This window comes from Labrus mixtus, chromosome 2, assembly GCF_963584025.1.
Source record: "Labrus mixtus chromosome 2, fLabMix1.1, whole genome shotgun sequence".
NCBI lineage: Eukaryota > Metazoa > Chordata > Actinopteri > Labriformes > Labridae > Labrus > Labrus mixtus.
Genome location: NC_083613.1, coordinates 5,353,167 through 5,380,675, shown reverse-complemented (window position 1 = coordinate 5,380,675; position 27,509 = coordinate 5,353,167). Strand labels below are relative to the sequence as shown.

General features: G+C 38.9%; 2 protein-coding genes across 2 annotated transcripts in view; one reads left to right on the top strand and one right to left on the bottom strand.

Moving 5' to 3' along the window:
- The window catches only part of sorcs3a (sortilin related VPS10 domain containing receptor 3a), a 236,203-nt gene that overhangs the window by 94,382 nt on the left and 114,312 nt on the right, over positions 1 to 27,509 (bottom strand). The window contains exons 3-4 of the mRNA XM_061048343.1: positions 15,112 to 15,211; positions 3,437 to 3,595 (exon numbers count right to left, since the gene is read on the bottom strand). Of these exons, the coding sequence (XP_060904326.1) occupies positions 3,437 to 3,595; positions 15,112 to 15,211 (259 nt within the window). The remainder of the gene's footprint in view (positions 1 to 3,436; positions 3,596 to 15,111; positions 15,212 to 27,509) is intronic.
- Positions 24,021 to 26,682, top strand: LOC132994000 (uncharacterized). Its single transcript, XM_061064054.1, has 3 exons — positions 24,021 to 24,642; positions 25,004 to 25,150; positions 26,470 to 26,682. The coding sequence occupies exons 1-3, from the start codon at positions 24,298 to 24,300 to the stop codon at positions 26,680 to 26,682; spliced, it is 705 nt and encodes a 234-aa protein (XP_060920037.1). The 5' UTR covers positions 24,021 to 24,297.

Sequence of the window (27,509 nt, the reverse complement as noted above, 5' to 3'; positions counted from 1 at the left end):
GCTGTGACTGATGAGTTGGTTTCAGTAGTCGCGATCCATCCGAATAATTTTATGTTTTGCCCAGAACTTTGGCCGAAGGGCTCACAGCACCTCTCTTTTAACTACACTCCTACCCAGACTTCACAGGGATTTAAACTTCTTGAACCTGGCTACTGTGTTCACCTTGATAGTCAGTCCTGCAGTCTAAAATAGCAGCAGCTGAATTTCCATGCGGATTTCTAATGCTGGAGCAAAGTAGTGGAGCTCAAATTAAAGTTCTGAGCCTTCTGACTTTTTTTGCCTCCTGTGTCAGAAATAGATGAGACATTACAGAGAGGGAATGTTCTTCATATAGCCAATCACAATAACTAATTAACAGGACATGTAGCATTCAGTGAATAAGACACTTGAAATATACATATGAAATATGATTTATATCCTCAAAAATTGAATTAATGTCTATTAATCATAATCTGTTTTCCTGAAAATTACTTGATCTACATGTTTGGATCTTGATTATAAGCAAAAGTGTATAAAATGACCATATGCTCTTTGACCCAAAGTTTGTGGTTTTGGCACATAATGGTCATAAATGATGTGCATTAATATACTTATTTGTATCAATGCCCATGCAGAGTGCAGTTGTGAGAAGGAATTCAGTTTGGTTAGGAAAAAGCTTGCCATTAAGCTTATAATAAGTATAATTTTCAGTGAAGTCACATATGTGCACTACATTATGTCATGATTGCACACTAAAAATGAAGACATGATTTGTTAACCTTTGTAACTGGTAACTGTAAGTGATTGAATTTGGAAAAATTGTGTATGTGTGGTTAGGTTAGTAAACTACATTGTTTGGAGAACAATGTGGATGGGGTTAAAAACATAATTGAGTTAGCAAAGCTACATGGCATTACTTATTTAACAAAAAAAACATTGGTTACCATAATAAACTGCAGGGTTAGGTTCAGGAATAAGATCATGGTTTGTGCTGTAATAAGTACTTATGTTAAGGTTACTTATAGATCTTAAATCTTCCGATATGAAGAAAGTGAAGTCAATGTGAGTCTGCTGTGTTAAAGTCTTGAGTTTGTATGACCCAATCAATCGCTCACAACTGCTGTCCTTATTGGACTTTATCTCTCTTTATACTTCTGTAAGTGTGACTTTTTTTCTTTTTTTTTTACCAAACCAAGTGGATCCTCAATAAGAATTCATTGGCCTTGTTTGTGGCCTTGCTGACACATGATATTAACACATTACATTCAACCAATCCCTTAGTTCAGGTGTGAATGCACCCTACTATTACAGTGATGTAAACATGACTTGCCAGGGCTTGATCTTGTTTGGTGGTGACATAATCTAATTTCAATGTCAGATGTAAACTCATTAACTTAGAGCTGTCCATTTCTCATCCAAGACCCTTGTTAATGCTGGGTGTAGACACACCCTTAAATACTGTCATATAAAAACTTCGTCCAACTACAGGCCTGACACTGCCACATGCAGCCTCTCCAAAGCAGTGTCATCAACGTTCGATGCATCTACCACTGTTCACCACTGTTCATCAATCATCATCCTCCAGCACTCTGCCCCCCCCTGCAGAGCGATTGATGTTGCTCTTGGGTCAGAGTCATTGACCTTAATGGCAGACTTTAGCTGGGGACAATCTATTTTCACTGTGTGAAGATAGCATGCAGAGCTCCATGCTGTGAGTTAAAGCCCAAAGAAGGTGACACCATGATGAAGACGGGTAAGAAAAATGGCAGGCCGAGAATCAGTTTTAGGGACTGAGGTTTTTTTAAGCTGATGTAGTGTATACCATTACATCTGAAACAAAAGCACTGGCTCAAACAGTCTCAGATAATAACTCACTCTGTGCTCTGTTCAAAATAAAGAGGGCCAGTCCAAAAACCACGCCAGGGAAAATAAACACATTACTGGTACCCGTACTGTAATGGCTTGCATGGGGCTTGCAGCATTGTGGATTTCCATCAGTGTAAAAATTGACTAAAGCAATCTTCACTGCCCACTCTATTTCTCTTGACTTGTGTTTTGAGCAGATATAATCGTTGCACTCACTGAGAAGTCAGATTGGCTTCTCCAAATTCTACAAGTTAGGGAACCAAGTTTGGAAATTGTTCTCGGAAAGTTTCTTCAAAGAATCATGTCATTTAGAACACATCACATTCAGGATGGGTCATTTTCTTTTATTATAAATTATTTTTACTAAACCAAAGCATGATTCATCTCAGTGAATGAATGGGCATTTATAAAGTAGTAACCTGTGTCTGCGGGCAAAAGTACAATTGAACATTCAAGAATGATATAGCCCCCTCCTCATCTCTGCTGCAAGTTAGCAGCTCAGGCCAAACTGTTTGATTAAGACACTTAAATTTCCATCTAGAAATGTATTACCAGTAATGTAAGCGGTATATGACAAGGCAGTACATCATGTACATTTAAGTAGACATTATATCTGGTTCTGCTTGATCGATTTTGATCGCTCTTTTATAAAGTTTATTTTTCAGCCTTCTTACCATGTTGATATGAGGATTGAAGTGTGGGCTTGAAGGCTGGGTCTCAAACCAGCAATCATTGCCTTGAGTGCTTTGCCTCTGTATGTAGGGTGCTTGCTTCTGACTGAGCTAAAACAGCAATTTTATAATGGCCAACACTTAAAACTTGAGTACATTTATAAATCTTAAATATCCAAACATGGTCAAAATATTAGTTATTATATTATTATTATTATTATTATTATTATTATTATTATTATTATATATTATTATATATTATTATTATTCTTATATATTAAATACCTAATGAATTTGGTTCCTGCCAACAAAGCTGTAGAAATTAGAAGAAAAATTAAAATGTAACATTTAACAGAAAATTTTAGCTCTCCTTCAAAAAAAAACAACATTTGTTGGTGTGCAAGATTATTATCAGTAAATGGCAACACAATTAGCATCCTGTTCACTACTCGCTGTTGCTCCAGTTATTTGTTGTTGTTTCATGCTGTAGGTAGCAAATGGCTTAAAATTGCAGTCCTTCATTTAAATCTTCAGGGTCTGCCCCAGAGCAGATCAGAAAACTAAAAGATTTTATTTATTTTACCAGGTAATCTCATTGAGATTTTGGAATATCTTTTTCAAGAGAGACCTGTGTATTTGAATAATGAAAGATTTCAAATGTGTCTCTATTTAGTAATCTCAAATAATGTCACTATCCTCTCCTTATTTTTTACAAATCAGACACAATTTCACAAGCTTCATCTTCAGCGAGAGAATCAATACCCTCCCATCAGATAATTCACTTAGATGATGAAAACTACTGGCCCTTTTGAATGTGAACAGTGTGTGGCACAGAGGTAGAAATGGTCCTAATAAGTCACACGCAGCGCAGCCTATTGTGATGAGCAGAGAAAAGACGGCGACATCAAAGACAATCTCACCTTCTGGTCGTGACTGTAGGCTAAGGCCCAGTCCTCCTCAGTGGGGTGGAATAAAAGGCTCAGCACAAAGAACGTGAGGCGGTACTTCTGGAAACTGGCCCCCTCATCAGAGCTGATGAGCACGCTGCTCTCAAACTCAGGATCTGTCAACACCATAATCTGTGAGAGGTGAGAGAAGAGAGAGAGAGAGAGAGAGAGAGAGAGTAAGGGAGGGAGTGGGTTTTTTTAAAGACGAGGGAGGGGAGGATTTTAAGGGTGAGATGGAGTAAAGATAGGGAGATGAGAGAAGGAAATGATGTTAGAGTTTAGGAGCAGTGTCAGCAGAATCAGGCCTGACTCTTTGGAATGCGTCATGCTTCTGCTTGGCAAACATCACCTCTATATTTCCAACTTCATTTCATGAGCGTGACTCATGTTGTCCTGGCTCTGTGGCTCTTCCTGTGCACTCTGAGGTGAGGACTTAAAATTTTCATCATCTCTCTTCAGGAATAAGATCAAGGTTGTTCACAGTACCAAGATGTTATTTAGCATGTTAACCAAACATAGACCAAAGAGAACTCTGGAAGCACACGGGTGGGCTGGGGAATCCTGAAAGCATTTTTCTTAATGAAACGTGATTGTACGTATTGGTTGCTTAGAGTCTAGTCTAGTACATTGGTTCCCAACCTGGGATCCAAGACCACTTTGGGGTCTGCTCTGAGGTTGGCATAATTTGATTTTCAGTCATAAACAGAAACAATGATAACCCACTCACTTAATAAAGAAAATGCTGTAAGAACAACAAAAAAAAACATTTGGCTACTTGGCCAGCCCCATTTGTAATTCAAGTTATTATTACTTCAGTGAAAATATATGTACATTTTGTACACTAAAGTATCTCTTTATAAAGGTCTTGGGGGAGCTCAGCTTCTTTTAGGTACAGGTACGGGGGTATCCATGGAAAAATGTTGGGAACCACTGGTCTAGTGACAATTAAGTCCTGCTACAAACAAGAGCTGTGCAGCCATCCATGCATTTGCATTTTCAGTATGTTATTTTCTTTATCAGCTATATTCCTTTTGTACATTATTTCTTAGCATTTCTCCTTCAAGGGAAATTTTAATTTCAAATTTAACCAGCGCCACAGTGGTAGAAGCCCCTAATTTCATGCTTGGAACATTTCCAGCAGAGCTATCAGAGTTATTACAAAATTCAATAAGAACAGGAATTCCACAATGCATACTCCTTTCTGCTAATGGCATTTAGAGTCTTTGTGGAAGCAGATAAAATTGTCACAGTAGAATTTCTCCTTGACTAAAGACGCTGTGTTTGAATAGGTGTGTAATATATTTTTAGAACATTATTGTATCCTTTTGGAACCTTTGCGGTATAAATTTCTTCATCATAAAATGGTTTTACTTCATCTAATGTTGAAAAAATAAATCATCCATCAACTGGATTACAATTTGAAGGTTAAATAATATCAATAGGGATGTGTTTTATTAAGATGTACTGTGCCACAATAAGAGTGTATTATCAGGCTTTTCATTCCAATGAAATGAAACTATGCTGGTAATTCTGCCTTTTAATCAACTTCCTATAAAAATATATTTTTTAATATTTTTAAGAATCCAATCCCATCATCAGCAATGATCAACTTGTTGCACCAAAAGGTCAAGTGGAAATTAAAATATTGGTGTGTCAACAAGATGGAAGGTTCTGACTCGTTATGTGCAGAGAACAGTTGACCAGTTGTCCTCAACTGGTTTAGCCTCAGGACCCACTATGTCCTCCATGAAAACCGCGACCCAAATTTTCTGAAAGTTTGTTCAACCAATCAGGTTTATTCAATGAGCAGTGGTGCAGTTTTGACCTCAGATGTTTAAAACCATGTGACAGAACAAAGATACAGAAGAAAACATGTTTAAAAAGCACTTCACCATTTTTTTTCCGAGGAACTCAGTCACGACCCATTGAAAACAGCTCTGCAACCCAATTGTGGGTCCCGACCCACCAGTTGAGAACCAGTGGTCTAGACCACTGAGCATCTATGTTATTGATGTAGGGAATATATCAGTGAAGTATATAATGTTTATGTAATATGTTTGATTTGATTTTAACTTCTATATTTATTTTTAATAATTGTATTCCCGTCCCCTGTTTTCTGGAGCTGCTGTAATGCACAAATTTCCCCCACGGGGATCAATAAAGTTTATCTTTATCTTTTATCTTTATCTTGATCCCCTGTGAAGCTTGTTACCGGAGGCCTTTACATTAAAACACAATGAAATGTAGATTTATTCAGCTGACAGATTTGCTATCACAAATACTGATGTGTCATCACATCATGAGGCTCATATGGAAAATAAATCATCATAAAGTAACTAAAACATCTATGAGAAACATATATTATAAATCACATTAGAAGTGAAAAAAAAATATTTTCTCTATATTTTTTTATTTTTCTGATGGAAGTTTGTTGTGTACAACAACACCAAACTGTGGGAGATAAGGTTGCCCATTTTATCTATTTTTGCCAGTAAGTCCAATGTTAATTTTCCTAAAGCTCTGTTTGGGTCTTTCTAACTACTGAGAAAAATAACACATGGCAGTTGTTTGACCGAGCTGCGCGCTACCTTTAACTGGTGGTTAGTGAGTATAGTACATTGGGTTTATCCTTCAATTCGCCCTCCAGCTGCAATCAAGATTGAATCAAACTGTCTTTATAGCATAATACATTCTCCTTAGTTGTTTTGTTAAACAGTGTTACAGTGGTATCTTTTGTGTTTATTTCTTTATTTGGCTAAAACTACAACACCCATGTCTCACCAAGGCTTCGGTGGTGGAATTGTGGGTGTAGCGAGAGCTCGTGGCACAAATGGATGTGTTCGCTCTCGTCAATTCAATTTGGATTGGAAAAACAGCAGAGCATTTGTCACTGACAAAAATGTTAGCCCCCTTTCCACAGCTTTACCCGGGAACCCTCCCTGGTGGTGATTTAGATAAATGGTTTTTCATTAAGCACCAATAAACAGTCGGCAAATGCGCAACCTGGATATCTCATTGGCCCGCGCTCGCAGAGCTTGCCATTCATTACCTGTCACTGTGTAATGCCAAGGCCTCCTGATATCTGCCAGTGTCTTTGAGGCTTGTCAGATGTAATTTGCTGTTTTTAAGCAGTAATCATTTTCTATATTATTATAGTAAGCAGCAGAGTCTATTATGAATGGTAAATTACATTATGCACTGCCTTATTGTGAGTCAGCTGTCAGGGCTTTTAGTTAAATACAGAAGCAGCAAAGCCTTGTAGAGGTGGATGAACATGCTGTGTTTCATATTAAAACATACCCTTTCTTTCTGTTTGAGCATTTCTTGGTTTCCTTTTGTAACTATATCCTTCAGCTGCAGTGAACATTTCCATACACATCATCTCAGGAATGTGCTGCTTAGAAAAAAAAAGTGCCTAGCAAGCATTGTAAGCCTCACATGACTCATTTACCGTCACAGAAGTGTGAAAACAGCCACTTCACTCCCCAACCTTATACATTATCGTAACAAGCCAGTTTCTGTCTGGACGACTCTGCAATCAAAGAAAAACCCAGAAACTAATTCCAAACCAATACAAAGGTGGGAAAAGGAGAAGCAGGCCAATTTCTCTCCTGCCTACTAAAACAATCAACCACAAACAATAATTACTCACATCCAAAATCAAAGTGACCGATAGCATTAGCGCAGGAGGTGATTAAGATTTCCCTCACAGCATCCACTCAGCCTGTGTGAGGAGGGTAACAATACAAAAATCAATAGAGGTTGGGGCGATAACCGCGCAGTTTTATAAACCTGATGTCGAGAGCTGGGCATAAGCTGCAGCGCAGAGATAGGAAGCGGGTAGTTGTCGGATCATGAGGTAAGTGGAGGTATGGATCAGACAGGCAGGGAGAGAGAGAGAGAGAGACACCCCTGCAGCGAATGAATCACGTCACGCCAGATCAATTGAGCTTAGTCTGCTTTTGACGGGGAGGCTTTAGCGGAGAGTTGTCGCGGCAATATGCTCATTAACCATGGATCAGGACTTAATCACCCACATTTAGCGATCGTGTTTTCACTGTCTCGCTCCCTCAATGGCATTTTAAATGTGCGTGTCTTTATTTTCAAATTAACCTAATCCAGCAGCCGTTCAATCAAACCGCTCGAGCTCTAAGAGCACACCGAGCTCGGAGAAATGACATCAAAATAAAGCAGAGAAGAATCATGGGAGGTTTCATTTTCTGAGGCGCTGCACTAAATGTCATTACTATCATTCAAATCTATAATGTGACATTGGGAAAAGGTCACAACTTACACTTTTTTTTGTCCCCAGACAGTGTATAGGCGAGAACTCTACATATGCTTCGAGTATAGCCGCAGAAGACTTCTAATGAAACCTTTATTGAGGTTGATAGGAATACCACAAAGAGCAGCAGATGATTTTATCTAACAGTGAGTGATTAGACATCCACACTGCTCTTTTTGTGTGTGTGTGCGTGTTTGTGTGTGTAAACAAGGTCGCTCAGAGCCTTCAAAGAAATGCGGGAGTGGAGTCAGGCAAACTTTCATCCATCTCATTGATGGCAAATGAAAATAATTCAATCAGGGATAAGGTGCATGGGGGGAATGGGCCTGTGGGCAGAGCTGGAGATCAACCATTAGAGTTAAATATTCTCCTGGGATTGTTACAGGATCTTGGATACAATAGAATGAAATCAAGTTTATCTGTATTGTCCACCAAGGCAGTCATTTGTGTTGTGCAATATCTCAATTACACAATAAAAGGCACCCAAAGAGAATGTTGTTTAGGTTTAGCTTTCAATATTTGGTTTAAAAATATCAACTGTATCACATTGGTTTAGGTGAAACATTTATCAAGTCTGGATTCTTTACTGTTGGTTAAAAGTTGGATAACTGCTGTTCATCACATAAACTCTAGAGATACCAAGGCCCATTCATTTTCAGCTTTTTATTATATTTTTGTAATGTTTTAAGCTTGTTGACAAAAAAAAGCCATGAAAGTAGCACCATGACTTTCTCTTGATGAGTCTATAGTTGACATTGTTAAATGTTTACACTGATGCACTGACAACCCTCTTAGAGAGAAGATATCTGCTTTGGGCAAATGACCTCGCTATCTTTGCTTCATCCTGGTCGATTGATGTTACAATGTTACAATTCACTTAGCAGACGCTTTTATCCAAAGCAACGTACATCAGAGAGTAAGTACAACACTAATCCATTCATACAACAGGAGAAATGCAGGGTTAAGTTTCTTACCCTAGGACACATCGAACATGTTGCTCAGCTGGGGATCGAACCCTCGACCTTCCGGTTGAGAGGCGACGACTCTACGAATTGAGACACAGCCGCACGCCTGATATTTGATATATGTCCATCACTCAATAGAAAATGTAAAATAGTTTTAAGCCCTGAGTATACTTGCTTTTTAACGACGCAAACCCATAACAACAAACCCTGCATGTCCTGCAGTGGTTTGGAGCGTCGGTTGTGCACGTCCTCAAAAATTAACACGGTAAGATGCAATATGCATATAACCTCTAGGAGCAGTGTAGAGTTGTATGGTGATGATACCAGAAGTTAAAGGTGCACTATGTAGATTTGGAGAGTTGGAGAAGTGAAACAATTCTATGCTATATTTTCTGAACTAAATACACAAACTTTATTCAAAGGAAAAAATGGGTCCCTTGAACACTGTTTGGTGCTAAAAAGCTACCAGGAGAGTTACGGTTTCACTGTTGTCGGCCCCCCACCATAACTTTTCGAGGAGCATTTTATCTTCAGACAGTGTTCCAAGGACCACATTTTCCTCTGAGGAATGATAGTCATGAACATATACCACAGAATCTGTACATTTCTCCAACTTTCACATTCCTCTACCAAAACTCCATAGTGCACCTTTAATGGATCAAGTCCTCAATTACCCGACCTATGATGTGTCATTGCTGTTGCATAGCAACAAACATGTGTGCCAAAATAGCTGGTGACAGATAATCTCTATTTGGGTGTTTTACGCCGTCTCATTTATGTCCTTCAGAGGAATCCTCAGGTTGTGGCCTGTATGTGAACATTTACGTTCACAAGGCAGCAGGTTGTCTACGAATATGTATGATTCAAAAGCAAATATATTTGAGCCTTTAAGCAGGTTCACCTTGTACTTTCTTCCAAAGATTGCAGCCTGTAATCTTGTATGTTAACTATCTTACCTGTGTGGGCTCAAACACTGTATTGTTGTTGTTAACTTCCTGTGTTTTATGTGTAAAGCGTGTGAATTCTATTTTTCACATCTTTGTTTAATCTTATATAACTGAATGAGCGAAACAGAAAGTATGTCAGGTCAGCAACAAATAAGAGGAACCTTAGGGACTATTCCTACTATGCCCTTGATGTGGAATTACATTTTCTCAATATAAAGAAGGCGAAAAGAGTGAGTCATAAGGAGTAATCAGCAGCGGCTATGATATGTACCTCACCCTGACATGGTTTCCCTCAACAGTGCGGGATCCTATTAACTTCCACGCCATGCAAACACATTCAGGGTCAGTACCTTGGCTCGGCCTTGGGAAAGTGAAGCAAATGAACCCCAGCACCTTCGTGACTTCCAGCACGTCATCATCGCACACTGGAGTCAGCTTTTATTGTCTGGGAATTTATTTTGCTTATTATACAACAATTATCTGACATGGCACTTCAACCACAATGAAGTCATTATTATATATTTTTATATAATATATTTCAAAGGATACATTTTGTTATTTGGTTTTGAAGCAAGTTCAGGAAGTTCTCTGCTATTTGAATGGTCAGCCATGACTTGTTCTTTATGCTAATGTACAATCATTTTCAAAGGTCCTGAATTTTCCATGGGTCCTTGAATTTCATGGGTCCTTGAATTAGTGAAGACTACATCCTTTCATATATTCTGATTTCATGTTCATTTATATTCTTGAAGTTAAAAAAAACACAACAACAAAGAAGCAAAATTATAGACGATCAAACAACTTCTTTACTCTTATAATTCTTGCATATGAAAGAAAGCAAATTGCTTTACATTATTTTTGTGGACACTATCTACACATGTCAATTTGTGTCATTACCATGTTTTAAAGCAAGACTTTGTAAACATGGTAATACAAGGTTAATCATTGTTACTTAAGTAGCATGAAAACTGTACTTCATTTGCCATATTTACAGAATTGTGACTCCAAATGAATGAATATTGCATCATAACTAATGGACGTGTGAGACAGAAACTGTGTGCTAACTAGTTGTGTCAATCACAGCTTCATTAGAAAACCTGACTAATAGAATGGCACAAGATAAAGCTACAGTAGGCAATATTATTTTTAGGGTAGTGAAATGATTAAACATTTGAAACAAGGATTTTCTGAATTTCAGTAGTTGAATGTGATTTATCGCATATCTGAAAAACAAGGTAGGATTCAACTTCTTTCTACTCCTTTTAGTGCATAAGAGCAAATTAAGGACTTTTTAATTTGTGTATTTTATTTTGTTTTTTTCTACAAAAATCTATTATTTTGCATGTAAAACAACAGTTTTTGTTAGACTTTTTTTGTAGTCTTAAAACTGATGGTACTTTACTCCGTTTGAATACAAACCAGCATTTATTGTGAAATTAAATAAGGAACTAGATCTAAGGTTATGACATTAACTTAACTTTTGAAAAAGTGACTTGTCACGGATTGAAAACTTAAAGAAAACAGCTAAAGGAAAGTTTGAAAAAGTTAAATGTTTGATGTCACAAGGTTGATATAGATTTTGACAACTGAGCTGTTAAGAAGTTTTGAAAGTGAAATGAGCCTTTAAAGGGTGCAGCTGAATCGTTTGTTTTCCATCACTGTGATACAGGAAGACGAGAAGAAGGCCTAACTACAGTCTGACTAAAGGGATAAAACAGTATTTGAATAATGGGATTGGAAAAAACAAATGGGTGTAAATTGGTTAGGATTTGGTTAAAATAATATATTTTGATCATCACATTTCACTAACAGTATTACATTGAAATAATGTCTGATCCATGTCTGTTTGCCCACACCAATCAGAGTAAGCTTGCAACATACTCTCTGAACTTGCTGTCAGCGTTTCTGTCCTCTAGGTCTGACATAACTAGTAAAAGAGAAGAGACAGTTTGCAGTTGCAACCATTGGGGTGCATGTTTTGTGTCATTTGGCGGGCCGGGCTAAGCAAAGTGATGCAAGGCAGCAGAGGGAGAGGCAGACGTTTTTGTTTAGTTTTTTCCCACTAGAATATTAATTTTGCTTACTACAACTTTAAATCAGATTTCAGTAAGTTAACTTTTTGCTGTCATTAAAATGTGTATGCCTAACTGAACTAATACAATTAATCTAAGTGGCCATAGCCACCATGCATCATAGATTGGTTTGTAATTATAGATCTGTAGCTATTTTGGAGCCAGAAGTGACTTCACAGGCGAGAGGGTAGATACACATTTTTATATCCAATTTTGTCCTGATCCTGGTTGACAAGTTGCTACCGGGGGCTATCTGTCGATCACTGGTAAAGTAACTAGCAGACTACCAAGCTTTGTCTGATCATAAGATCAACAGATAAATACTTATGGTATATCGTTAATGGGACTTAATTGGTCTCTGCCCTGCTGTCCAAGAAGACAGAGAAACGTGTCCAGCAGAAGGACACTTTGAAACCCCATGGACTTGAGTGCTTTGTGAGTTTTATGTATACAACACAGCCTCTCACATAACTCTTACAGAGCTTATTTGGTTTGTATATTAGGGTTTTGTGTATTTGTTTGTTTAATGTTTAATATTTAATTCTATATTTTTGGAGAGCACAGTCTATAAAAGTCTAATTCCTTGAATTGTATGTGTGAGCATACCTGACCAATAAAGCAGATTCTGAAACCCACACTGCATCCTGATTGTCCATGTTGTCGTTTTAAGGTAACGACCACAAGCAATGTGTTGTCATCAGTTTGTTTCTGTCAAGTATAAAATGTGCAGCTCCAGGTTTGTTGTTTTGCAGTTTGTTTAATATGATCCCTATCTCCTAGAAGATGGACAGTAAAGGCACTTTATATTAAGCTGTAAGCAGGTTGTATACAGGTTGTGTTGTATCACAGGACATGTAAACCTGTAAGAAATTGTGCTATTGGTTTTATTTTACAAACAATCAATTAAACATTTTCACTTCCTTCCAAACTTGCATCCTTTAAGAGTGAAAAGATCAAATCCAACCTCAAATGTTTGACAAGATAACAGATCTGCACTAAGTTAAATGGTTGTGATGGCGAATGTTGTATGCAATTATTAAAAGTGTTATGATGAAAGAACGTCCCTTGTCATTTTTATGCAAGCAATTTTCGAGACTTTTATTTTGAAATGAGTGTTAGGTTGTTGTTTTTTAAACGGTAATACACTGTAAATCAAGTTAACAATAGGAATGGTAAAATAAAAGCACAGTACTGTTTTATTTTTACAGGAAGATTTGTTGTTTGTGTTGAAGTTATAGGTCACCAGTTCTCTCCAGTTTGCATCAGTTTTGCACAATCTACTGACTAAGAAAGACATGTTTGTAGTGTACTGATGAACAGAAACTGCGTCTATTCCCACTACTGCATCTAATTGCCTTCAAATACAAAGTCAAGCTCTTTGTGAATTATAACACATAAACATGTGTCTTGCCCTGCGTTACCAGAGAAACGGATCTGTTCAATGCAGTACAAACTTCCCCTCCACTATTATCCACAATTTGTTATAATTAACTAGAGCTGGGGCAATTATAATAATGTATAGAACGTTATTTTGACAATTATAAAAATACAAGTTGACGAGAAATATATGGATATGGAAAAGGCCTTTGGCAGATGCCTCTGGAGACCAGACTCCATCTTTAACCGAGCATCTCACAGCCCTCTGACCTGGAAGTCAACAAATCTACTTGTCTGTCAAATCGTTGCTCAGAGCAACGGACTGTTGGAGTCCACATTTACTGCTTGATTCTGCAGTTATGAATCACAGTGTGGGGACTTAAAAACATGTCCTGTACATGAATATATGCAGTGTGTGATGCAGGAATGAGCATCATCTTTTAAGGGATCATTAACCTCCACAGGTCAATTGATCAAATGTGAATTTTAATACACAGAAGGTTAAGAAGGTTTCTTTTACAATTTCTTCATTCAATTAACTCGACGTAAGACTGAAGCAGATGGGAGTAAATGAAGTGCAAACCATCTGATCAGTTAGCGCAATTCTTTGAATTTCAAAAAGATAATAAAGTTATTGACAGAATTCTTGGATGGATTAGAGACGTTGGCAGATGGTTTGCAGCTGGAAATGCTCACACTTTTCTGATGCTTTACGTCCTTAATATTCCACATTTGGTGGTTGCCAGAAACATCTTTTGCATAAGCAAGCCTTGATGGTTCTCTGTGTTGAAAATACATTGTCATACATAAACCCACTCTCAAGGACCTCAGCTGATGAACTACAGAAAATTGTAAAAAACAAGAAGAAAAAAAAGATGATAAATATAAGCCAAATAAGAAAAAAAAAATCAATCAGAGGAGGGGGAATTCCTTGCAGATGTTAAATATTACTCAACCTTCATTCATTATTTAGATATATCATTTAATTTATTTAACAATCTGGTATTTCTGAAGATGCAGCTCGGGCTCAGTTTGTACAGAACTGCATCAGGCAGTGAATGACAATATTTGTGTTGAAGAAAAAAACCTGCAAGCAAAATATGGTATAGTTGAAATGCCACTCGTTCTGAGGGTGATGTAGAAATATATATTGCTTGATTAAACGTATCTGTATTCATTTCAAGTATCTACCAGATGACTTTAAAGCCACAAGCGAGCAGATGTTTCTCTTACAACTTGTATTGTATTCTAATACTGGACACCTTGACCAGCATGATTATATTATGGGCTCATTCCATGACTTTATTTTGGGCGGCTGTGACTAGCAGAATCGGTCCTCTCTCAACCAAAAGGTCGGGGGTTCGATCCCCAGCTCCCCAGCTACAGTATGTCTTGGGCAAAACACTTAACCCCACGTTGCTTCTTTGGTGGCGTCTACATGTGTACGAATGGGATTAGTTACTTTTGATCTTCACTTTAGATAGCATCCTCTACCATCAGGATGTGAATGGGCAGGTGTGACATGCACTGTAAAAGTTTGTTGAGTAGTCATCAGACTAGAAAAGCGCTATATAAGCTGAAGTCCGTTTCCCATATTACATTTTCCCTGGTAACACCTCAGGATTTGAGTAGTATCAAAAACTATTATTACCCTCCTATTGGGTTCTTATGTAATGGGCTGCAAAGAGACAGAACTACTTTTTAGATGTCAGTTGATGCTAATAAATAGACACTCTGCTACCAATTAGAGGTGAGTATTTACCCACAGAAAGGTATTAACAATCCAACACCTTAACAGGTTGAGCCCACAGCATCATCAGCAAATCAAAACAGATCTGGAAAAAAATAAACTAAAATAGGTCTGTTTCTCTCTGCAGTCTAGATCATTAGAGGCCCATATTTAAGAGTTTACTGAACATTACAATAATAAACATTCATCACAAGGTGTTTCATTGAGCTGGTGTATTCTGACAGAAACAGGACATTTAACAGAACATCTTACCTTTCTCTTGTTAGTTGGGCAGACATACAGGTAACTCAGAACAGTCTTGGATCCCACTTTGTCATTCATTCTCTCATATGTGGAGCCGTAGTCAGTGGATCTGTATTGGAGGAGATAAAGGGAAAATGCTCTCTGAGGCAGGCGAATACTATAGCAGATAAAAGCACAGCGCTGACAATCTAATGGGTAAACAAACAGACTAAAGACTACCGGGACTTTGCAGGATTCATGTCAAATGGTATTTATTTAGCAGTGATGGAAAAGAAAGCAATATCACACCCTACAGGAAAAACAAAAAGCAGATAGAGGCTTGTATATGGTACTGTATACACACAGTTACTCTGTGCGGGAGAGAAAACCTCTGGCATTAGAACAAGGGAAGGTTAACCAATCATATAGCGCTGCTGACAAAAATGAACCACTGGAGAATGTCTAGGGACCCGACACTGTTAATAATTAATTCTCTCCCGATAACTACTATGAAATAAAATATGACGAGAGAAAAGAAACATGTGGATGTTCCTGAACCCATGGGCTTTAATAATTTAGCAGTGGGAATGAGCCTGTTAGCCAGCCTAGTCCCTAGAAACTCCACATGAATCCATCATCACTCGTAACTACCAAATCTGCCTTCAAGAAGAATATTACAGCATTTGCAGGACTTCACTTGCGTCTCCTTTTTTTTTTCTTTTCTTTTTTTTTGTGTGAAAGCTGCATTCATGTGAGCAGGATTTTCAAATATTTCTCTCAGTGGGGACAGAGGCACCCACCCACAACCGTGGCAGAACTCCCATTTGGATTTGAAGACTACTTCACAGTGTTATGAGAAAAGTGGAGATGATACTTATTTCAGCGGTCTTTCCCTTCTCCCCCCCCGTTAAAGCCTGCTGCTTGTGCTGCTTCAGTAGGGAATGGAGTTTCAGTGAAATTGCAAAGAGCCTGCTGTCAGTCAGATTCATTCCTGAATGCCTGAGAGAGACACAGCAGTTGCTACGATTACAAAGCGCAATAATGAATCAGACTGGCAGCATATTAAAGAGGAGGTATTACAGAGGAGAGGAGAGGAGAGAGGGTGCTGAGCTGAGAATGATCCTGATTCTAACTTTCAGCCTCATGTGTAATGCTGCTTGAACCTCCTGAGAGGAGACTTCAATAATAACACACAAACATGTGTTGATTTTGGCATGACATGGGTGAGTTGCTGCTGCCAGGCGTGCCTTCTCTATGATCTGGTCGCCATAATGCACACACTCAGATGTCTTAAACGGAGAGCGCTGAATGTGTTTGGCGTGGACAAGAGGAAGATGTCAGCTGCTGAGATGTGAGCAGGGATGAAGCGTGACACGCACCCTCTGAGAGAGAGCTGATTAAAACGGAAAGGAAATGACAAGAAGATTATCCTCATCATTCTTTGTGGACTACTTTGTAGAGGGTAATTAAAAGGTGCTGGGGTGGATGTAGAGAAGTGGCTGTTGTGCACGCCCCATGTACGAGGGGCTAATAGTCCTCCAAGCAGGCAGCCCGGGTTCGAATCCGACTTAGGGCTCCTTTACCGCATGTCATTCCCCACTCTCTCTCTCTCTCTCCCTGATTTCCAACCCTATTCTATCTCTACAATAGACAAAAAAAAGCCCCAACATAATTGCCTTGGATGGCGTTGATGTTTCTGCAGCAGTAGTAGTAGTTTTGGGGTTGTAACCCTGTACTTTGTCCAACAGGTAATAGTTTGAATAATAATAATAATTTCTTTGGGTTTTTTTCATTCATCTGAGAAAACAGGTATTAGCTTTGTGAATGTGAAAGGAAATGCTCTAAAATGTTTATAGAACAATGGAAAACAAATGACTGTTGATTTAATTTGAGTCTAGTAACTTGAAGACCACAATGTAACTGCTGTATCTGATAAAGCACCTTGACAAAACAACAAAAAAACACTTTTTTTGGTCAAAGCTACTGGTTACATTTGTCCTGAAAGATTTTTGATTACATGTTTGTTTTTTTTCACAGAGAAAATTAAGAAAAGCTGGCTGCAAAATATTTGGAAGCAACTCTGAAAGTTTGTGCACCCACCAGTTATTAAGATCCCAAATTCATTTTTGAGGATTTGGACGATCAAACCAAACCAATTCATAAATAAAGACACTTTGTAAACTAGTAGATATACAGTGGGTGAAACAGCGTTATTTAGAATGTATTATATATTGGGATTACATTTACTGTCTCTACTATTTTCAAAGAGACCAAACAGTTATTTACTTATTCCTGTATTTTTCTGCACTGTATAGTGTTACGCATATTCATTCAAATCAAACCAGCTACTTTAGCACCGCTGATTTCAGGGAATTTGTTCTCCTTCTTTACAATTATGATCAAATTGTCCACAAGTAAATGAAGTCTATACTGAAAGTCTTTGTTGTCAGCTCAGAGTCAGCCTCCAGACACTTCTGGCCTGCCCTTGGCTCGCTAATCATATTAAGTCTTTAGAAACTGACAAGCCAAAATTTGACCTTAGCCATATTGTAAAGCATTCTCTGTGATGCAGAAAGGATTATCCATGCTAATAATTTAATAGTACATCAATTACTGCAGCGCCTTGTTTGACCGAAAAAAAATAAAAGGTCCTTAAACCTCTATTGTTAACAAAAAAAGTGTCAAGCTTTTGACTGAAAGTAAAAGAGAGCAGCTCCTTTGTGTACCGTTTCTCGTTTTTAGTGGACCTTTTAGAGGTTGTTTTCACATTTGTCTTACTTCTCTTAAGGGTAAAAATAGCTAGTATTCAATGAGGCTATGAGAATGTGAAATTCCAACTCTGTTAATGTGTTTCTATTTTCCTCTGTTTCCATATTGCACCTGAAAATAAAGCTACAAGTGTGAAAAACCCTGTGCAACATTCTAGTGCACTGACACCGGTTTTGTGTTGGATGCATCACCTGCCACCTCCTGCATAGCAGCAACAGTAGGCACAAGGTAGCATTTATTCCGGCTGACATCCAGTATGGAAACGGTCAGACAGGTTGGTGTGTTGAGAGAAGCATTTCTGCCTATTTGCTCTTTGCAAAACACATGCAGGTGTCAAGGGTCACCACTGTGTGACGCTTTACTTTCCCTGTCAGTGTCTCATAGCAGAGCACACCGTTTCTGGGGTCTGCTTACTCAGTCTTTGCACCTCTTTTTTATGGGTGAAGCTTTGGTTTAATAATGTGGTGGTGCCCTTTTGTAACCTTAAGGTTCTGAACACTGACTTTTAACCTTTACAATGTAAATGACTTTTAAAACAATAGAATAGTTTGTTTTTGAGTTTACTTCTAGAGGGGCGTTGTCAGACACAGCTCATCTACAGACAGAGAAGCAGCCTGTTCTGAGCAGGGCTGAAATAGAGGAGTTTGCAGACGTGCTAAAGTACAGTGAGTCCTGGGTTCAAATCCGACCTGTGGCTCCTTTCCCACATGTCATCCCCTACACTCTCTGTCCCATATTTCCAACTCTATCCACTGTCCTATCACTACAACAAAGGCATAAAAAGCCCAAAAATAAACTTTAAAAAAACTGACTTTTGACCCATTAATAAGCAGCCCTGTATCCACTTTATAATAATAATTTATACTGTATTGATCCCGTGAGGGGAAATTTGTTTTTTACACTCTGTCTAGTGAACATGCTACACAAACATAGGCTGAAATACACACACATGCACAAACAGGATCCTATGGACATGCACTAATGTAGAGGTCTCAGGGTGAGGGGGCTGCCCACAGTGGGCGCTCCTGAGCTGGTGGGGGGGGGGGGGGGGGGTTAGGTGCCTTGCTCAAGGACACCTTGGCAGTGCTTAGGAAGTGGACTGGCACCTCTCCAGCTACCAGAGCAATTTCTGGACTTGGTCTGTGCCGGAACTTGAACCAGCGACCCTCCGATTCCCAACCCAAGTCCCTACAGACGGAGATACTTCACTTTACACAATCCCTATACACCTGTGAGTTGAAAAAGTAATGATAAATAACCAGAAATGTATTTAAAAAGTTTAAGGGGGGGGTTACATTATACTAGAAAACAAAGTTTATTTGCTGAGAAATTAAATTTATATTATATTATATATATATAGATTAAAAGTATCAATAAGAAATGCCTTTATGCCAATAGTTCCTATACGAATATAAGAAAATAAATATGTGTGCTTTCTAATTGTCAAGTCTGGGTGGGAGCACGGAGAGGACACGAATGTAAGCTAAGGTGGTGAAGATGGTATGAATATACAGTTCATATTTTTTGTACACAAGGGTTTTGGTGAATAATCAAGAAAGAGGGATCAGTCAAATATGTGCATACTCATCCAATGGGTGATAGACAATAATCGTTGAGTTGTGACAGTGAATTGGAACAGGGAGACGGAAACATACACATTTCAAACACCGCAAAGGTGGAGCTAATCCGCCATACAAGTAATGCCTTACTTGATTATGTGGTTCCCTAAAAAGGTTTTTGTGGTACAGAGGATCTTTGCTGATAAACAGACCAACACTAATGAAAGGTTTATGAGAGCTTCTCCTCCTTTTACAAGCTCCTATAACCAGCACTCTTGCTGTTTCACTATACTGACCTTATGCAAGCCTATGAGGAGCAACAAGAACCCCGACTTTACATATGCTTTTTATATGAACAGACTTATTTTGATTGACTTAGCATGAATAGGCAAATGTCGAGTGCAGAAACATGTAAGTGCAAAGCATTTAAGACCCATGTGAATGTTTGTTGCATCATCTTCTGCAATCAAAGAAATCTTAATATGTATGAAACTCTGCAGAGGAACGACTCTCTTTAACAGTTATGTGTTAACAGGCTAATATAAGCCTGCCTTTTCAATCACCACTTACCCATTGGCTAAATCCAATGGGGCACTTGCTTTCCTATTGTTTTGTCTGGCCACCGAGACTCTCACATATTTTCCGATTTCAGACACAACTCCAGGGAACTTTCTGCAAAAAAAACAAAAAAACAACCTCTTTCCATTTCCATTCGGACCAGCAGTGTGTGAGCCTTCCCGTGGAAATATCGTCTGTTTCAAGCTCACTGTGAAAGATACAGGCTGGAAATATTTTTCTGCATATCAGTAAAAAGAGATTAAGGCAGATTTGAATCAGGATGTTGCATTAGACTCTCTCTCGAGTGAAAGATTTTCTCAGTAAGTCTATGACCATGAAACAGACTTAGCAGACTGGCGATATTACGGCATGTTCTTGGAAGGGGTGGTATTTAAAGAGCATAATGAATTTCAGAACGTAAAAAAAACTTTCTCTCAACACCCCCTTTTTGCAAACTGTCTTTAAAGTTGTTAAAAGCAACAAAAAAAAAAAAAAGATTAGCATAGGCCAGAAAATGGGATTCTTAAAATGAAACAAATTCAAATACATCTAATATGGCATCTGCTGTATCCACACATTCACGAAAGTGGAGGTTTCCACTCGTTTCATTTCTGAAGCCCTCCATTAACTCCAGAGTGTGGGAGATACAGTGCAGTGCATTGCTGTGTATGAACATCAAATGATTGGGAAAAGAGACATGCAGAAAAAAAATAGCATTAGGGAATGTTTGTGAGGTTTTGCCAGATGGCTGCCAGTAAAGCAGAACAACTCTGCGTTGGTGTACAACGCTGTTGACCATGCTCTTGGGAACTACAGAGGGAGAAAAAGAGCTTTTCACTTCAAAGAGTGAAGGATGAAAACTCCAAGCAAATCGTCTAGCTTTCTTGAGCTCACACAAGCAACACAAATCACCCTGAAGCATGCAGAAATTAAAGAGAAACAAAGTCTGTTGCAATGTTGTTCCAGTGGAAATAAAAGGTGACTGATCTCCTGCTCTCCTTGCTGCACAGCTATAGCGTTGGCCTGTTTGCTGCTGAGCAAAAAAAAACAAAAAAATGCCTGTGAATGCATGCTTGTGCAGAGGAAACAGCGAAGAGACACAATGAGAAAACACCGAATCAATATTCATCAGGCAATCCGAAGATGAAGGCATCATCAGGTTTCTGTCGGAGTCGAAACCCGAAGCAGCAACAACTCAATTGTCTGTCACGCAGAGACGCAAGGAGGCGCAGAAAGAGGGAGAGGAAAAAAAAGGTGTCTTAGCAGAGAGAGAACCCTGTGGCAAAATCAAGCCTGAACACTCGCTGAGTGATGCGCCTGAAAAACATTCTCTGCACCGGTGAACCGAAGCGTTTCTCTCTGCAATACTGAGGGGTCAGAGGGAGAGGCCCCCTGAATGCGTTGCAGACATTTCCACCGCAACTGTCTGAAATGTTGCGGTCTTTTGTTCCAGGAACCAACTCTAGAGGGATGACATACAATTCATGCTCCTGCCACAGGTCTTTGACACGAGCCTGCTCTTTGGACAGAACCCAGGGAACTCTGTTTTTTAGAGGAAAACAAAGTAAACAGCGATGCTTGAGTGTTTGATGATTAGAGACCAGATGTGTGCAAGCTGAATATCTTTCTAATTAACCTTTTATTTTTCTGCAAGAGGGAATTTATACTCTCTCTTCGCAGAACTTTGCTTTGAATCCATTTGGTGATATACACTGTGCTCACACAACAAGATCAATCAATCAATCAATCAACTTTTATTTGTATAGCGTCAACTCATAACAAGTGTTATCTCGAGACACTTTACAAGAAGCAGGTAAAATACCTTACTCATTGTCTGTTAACATTACAAAAGAGCAGGTAAAAGACCTTACTCATTGTTATGTTACAAAAAGCAGGTAAAGGACCTTACTTATTGCTATGTTACAAAGATCCGGCCTATCCATCATGAGCACTTTAGCAAAGCAGCAAAAGTTACAGTGGTAAGAAAAAACTGCCTTATTAAAAGGCAGAAATCTTCGGCCGGATCCCCGGCTCATGACGAAACAGTCTTCACAGGCCTAGACTGCGCCGGGCTTGGAAAGGGATAGGGGGAGAGATGGGATAAGATGCAGGAAGAGGGATAGAGAGCAAGGGGGTGGGGGGAGGTAGACCGTCCATCAGCAATCCGGTGGGGAGGGGAGGGGGTGTGGGGGGTTGTTCTGGCAGGCCGCCAACCCACGATCCGGTGGGGAGGGGGTAGTGGTGGGGTGGGGGTTGTTCTGGCAAGCCGTCAACCGATGATCTTGAGGAGCCTAGGGGAGCTCAAGAGCTCCCAGGAAAGTAGGTGGTTAGTGACTGACAAGACAACCCTGCAGCAGTCTTGTCAAGTGTGAGTGTTCTTTTTCATGTTTGTATGTTGTTGTTTTTTTTCTCTGCCTGATCTGACGTTTCATTCTCCAATCTAAGACTCAAGACGAGTTAGGGTGAGTTCAGATCTAGTTCTACATTTCTTAAATACCCTCACTCCCTGATTACTGCAGCCAAAGAATCCCTCTTCAAGATATCTCTTACGTTGTCTCTTTTGCATCTTTGAGACACTGGCCATCTGTAAAGTATGAAGTATGAATGGTGGTGATGTATCCACAGTGATGATGCATGAAAAAATATTCTGACTGCATACATCACCCAATTCTACAAAATATTGTGACCATTACTGAAGTATGTATGGGGTCAAATAGTGAGCATGCTGTTATAGCAGAGTGGAAACCCAGGGTAAGATCCTCTATAACAACCCACTCACTATGTGTTTCCACTTTTTCCACAGATTCTTACTTTAGATATAAATGGTCATTGTTTTAAACACTGTCATGTCTCTTTTTTATTTTTGAATTTCTTCAAATTAACAAAACTTCTTTTTGCGGATTCATATGGTTAGCCCTTATAAGAGAGGATCTATTATACTCACTTTCACCATTAACTATGTCAGTCTGGAACGCCTATTGAGTAATGTTGCGCCCTTATTTATTTTAAGCTGGCGTCAGTGAAATCCCTCATTTCAACTGCTGTCCCTTTAAGGCCCTCCTCCCCCAAATGCTCACTTTCATCCAATTGGCCAGTTTGCAGTCGCAGGGGAAATTTGGGTACGATTTTGGGTGGGCATGTCTTACAACTTTACTCCATGCTTTGCTCTAATGTGTTGGCAGAACTTGATGTCAGGTTCTGGCCAAGTCTCCAAAAGTTCTCGTAACATCTCGTTCAGAGCAGCATGAAACCACGTCCGAGGATTACGCCAATACCTGTGTATCTTGTGTTTAAAAAAAAAATGTTGCAGAGGTTAAGTATGGACATCCAACATCGTAACATTATAGGTATGCATTTCCTAGATCTCCTTTCTACAATTCTACAATTCACTTAGCAGACGCTTTTCTCCAAAGCGACGTACATCAGAGAGTAAGAACAACACAAGCAAGGATCTAGAAAAAAGGGAACAATGTCAGTAAGAGCAAACGATCATCTTTGAGTCTGATTGGACACACAGGTGCTGACAGGAAGTGACCAGAGGCAAAGCACAACATTGAGGGCAGTTCTTGAGAGCTCTAATCAGTATAGAAACCATCTTATAAGTCATCGTTATCAAACAAAAACCATCGTCACAACCATCATCATCATCAATAATATGGAGACCATCATCATTAAGTTAGTAGGTATTCATGAAAGAGCTGGGTCTTTAGCTTTTTCTTAAAGGTGCAGAGGGACTCTGCAGATCCAATGGAGTTTGGAAGTTCATTCCTTTAAGAGTCTGTGATTAGTGTCGCATCTCAAGCAAACACCTGCTCTTCACACTTGGTTTGTAATTCTGACCAACGGTGTGCTATCAAGGGATAGCAGGCCATTGTTATGTACTATACTGTAATGATTGGCCAATCAGAATGTAACACATCTGTGTAATTAATACTGTCAAAAGAAGTCATGTACACTGTAAAAACTGAGATTGGGGTTAATTAATATTCACCAAATAAATTCAAGTAAAATATACATAAAAAAAAAAACTATGGGCTGTTTCGACTAATGGCCAAAAACGTTTCCCATTCCCCAATTTGCTTATGAAACTGAAATGTACATCACAAGAGCCACGGAATAATTCAAGAAGAGCGGAACTCTCCTGACTTCCTCAAAAATCAAGGCAGATGTACTTGAGAAGCTAGTTGAAAATATATATGCATATACTGCCTATCCATCCAGTGCTCAAATAAGCGATGTTGCTGAGGCTCTCGTCACAAAATTTCCATGTCTCAAGGAACCTGGCTCGTACTCTGGATTCTACGGCTGGCAACAAAGCATAAAATACAAGATGGCCAATTATCGCACCAAACTTCGTGGCTATGGTGTTCCTGAGGTTTTATGCAATGCACTCAAACGCAAGAGCTCTGCTGACCAGAGGTCAGCTAAAAATGTGAAAAAGCCTCGAAAGGCTGAGATCAACTACCTCCCTCCTTACCCAGCAGGTGAGGATGAAAACAGTCAAGAACAAGTGAGGATTCAGTTGCTCAGTGAAGTCATGAAGAGGGACAACAACAAGATAATAAAAGAAAAAATGGCAAAGACATTTGCCCACAGAAGAAATGAAATCATCAACCATTCACCATGCATTGAAGACATCAAAGCCAGATGGCCAGCTCTTTTTGAGCCATCTCCTGTGAGTTACATATAGATGCTATTAAGAAATAATTTTTTCTGTTGTAAATGAATTAACTAGTGGTTGTGGATGAGAAGGTTTTTTATAAACAATAATTGTTAGTGGTAAGAAACTTCATATACTCCTTTAAAGTGTGGAACTTCCCATATGAAATAATGTTATGTACTTGAATGAAGCATATTAACCAGCTGGATAGTTAGATGATTTAACCCAGAAGGTAAAGAATCCATAGTTAGTTTTAATACAAATCATACAAATAATAATAGGACTGGGGATGTCATGTTGTATAAAGAAATGTAAGAACAATATTTACACTTGAAATACTTGAGTGTTTAAAACTGATTTCTTGTTTGTCTCTCAGTTTCAGGATGAGTTTCTTAGGATCACGATGGTCAGCCTTGAATCCCAGTTCATGTTTAAGCTTGATGAATACACTCCCAGACTGCTGAAAATCTTCCACTCCAAGGGCGGAAGTATGGGTTTGAAGTTACAGTCCATCCTACTCAAGGTATCCTCAAACAATTTTTATGTTAGGCCAAATTGAAGTCAGACATTTTGTGGTCAAATTACTCCAATATTACCAATTTTAGGATTTTGAAAATATATGTGATCTAATGCCTCTTGCGCATGCTCAATAATCACATTGCAAGGGTATGCGATGTCAGTCATGTGACCAGAAACAAGTTATGCTGCCATTTATCTGTTGCTTCATTTAAAATAACTCACTAGTTTCTCTTTAACCTTGAATAATAATAATGATAACAAAAAGGTCTGATATCACATAAGTTCAGCCTATCACCAGATCACACAGAGAACTGACTGCTTTACATGCAGAATGTGAGCAGACATATATGCTGCTGTCAAAGAAATCTCTCTAGCCAGAATTTCTGTGACTCCCTCCAAAAAAGAGCCATGTGTTATTTTATAATAATGCATTGTTGTCTTGTACTTTTAGTACAGGAATTATATGCCAGTTAGCCAGAGCCATTAGTGAGTAGGTGTAGAACAACATCCAAACCTTCTCAGTGCCAGCGTCTTTCTTCAGTTGTTTTCAATAGGTAGAGAGCGTTCGCAGCCGCCTGAAGAAAAAGCGCAGCGCCCAGTGTCTTTTTTACAAGCTCTCTGCCGTTTTTGTGCGGCCGCTCCGAGAGCTCAAGTTAAAAATCTTTCAACCTTTCAGAAAGGCGCTGTTGACGTCACGGGCGCTCTTTTCAAAATGTATGATATACCCCGTATTTTATCCTCCTACAGATCGTATCTTGTACTCACATCCTCTTTGCTCTGTGTCTGCTTGGGTAAAAAATGATCTCAAATATAAAACATGCAGTAAAAAGTAACAGAGCTGTGTCAGTCTTACAGCGGCCGTTGTCAACAAACTGTTGTCATAGAGACAGGACGGCTGCATGCAAACACTCCCAAGTGCACAGCCAGCGCTTTACTGCCCAGAAAAAACGCTAGCTGGACACGGGGCCTTAGTCACTGTTTTAAGCAGGGTGAAATATGTGCCATAGCTTTGATAGACCAAGGCTATATTGTCCAAAGGGGTGAAGAGAATTTGGTGATTATTAAATAATCAACCTCAACTTTATTGTCCCCTAGGGGAAATTAGTTTTTGCAGCCAGGTGAAAACAAACAACAAAGGTTGAAAACAAAGGTGTGGATCACACAGGCACATAGACTCCGACATTAGGAACAACATTCAAAAACGTTAAATACATAAATACTCCCTCCTTATTAGAGTTCATTAGCTTAATCGCCTGAGTTTATAATAATGACCTTTGTCTGTGGCTGTACAGTCTGATATACAAAATATTCTTGCAATTCCAGGATGCTGATGAAGACAGTGTGGCACGGGACCTGGCTGTACAAAGCATGAAGATCTACAGAATCAAGACCAATGTGTCAGAGGACCCTGAAGACATTGGAATTGTGGTTGACGGTGTCAAAGCTCTTACTGCTTTGAAGAACTTTCCCAGGGCCTGCTCCATGCTTGTTGGGCTGACATATGCAGTGGATCTTGCCTATCCAAAGGAGCTTTGATACACATTTGAAGTTTTCCAAAAACTCCTTCTTGAACTGGATAGTTCAAAGCTGTCCCCAAAAGTTACCAGCCTCAAGAATAAACTGTTAGCTTGAATAAAGGGACAATTGAAGAATGAGGTGGATGTTAAAGTCACTGTCAGGTGTTACTCATAGACGTTCAAGTTCTTGTTAAATGCAGTAATTCCACCGCTCCTGATAAAAAAAAAACTCGTCTGAGGATTTTCTAATGTTTTTTTGACTCAATATTGGCACAGGAAGCACTTTTTCTTCCAAATGTTTTAAATGGGTATTCCAGAAATTTCATTTTGACATGTTTATATTACAAATTGCAGATGAATGTAAACAAATTATAAATGTGCCAAGTTATAGCAAGATGTAAGGTAACTCTCCTAAGGTCACCCGACCTTATTGGAGCTTGCTGCTCAATGAAAATCTGATCAATCAGTTACTTGTTGATAAAACAAATTTCCTGAGGATTTCTGTTAGTGTATGTTGTACACACAATTTCATACAGTACAAAGATAAGAATACATACTTGCAGTTCAGAAATATTGTTCAAATGCTAAGAATATTCTGTGCTTGTGATGGACAGAGTTTATTGTGCAGTGTTGTTAAATGCTTATAAGCTTTTGAATCTTTGAGTAATGACAGGTCTTTGTTAGTACACTGATGGGAGCCTAGTAACTATGTGAACAAGACCCTGTGTTAAGCATTGTTTACCAAAATGATACACCATAAGGCCAGTGGATGTTCTTTGCCTGTAGTACACATGGTTTACAGCCTTTTTTTTGTAGCTCCTCCCAATATTTTATATTTGCATAATA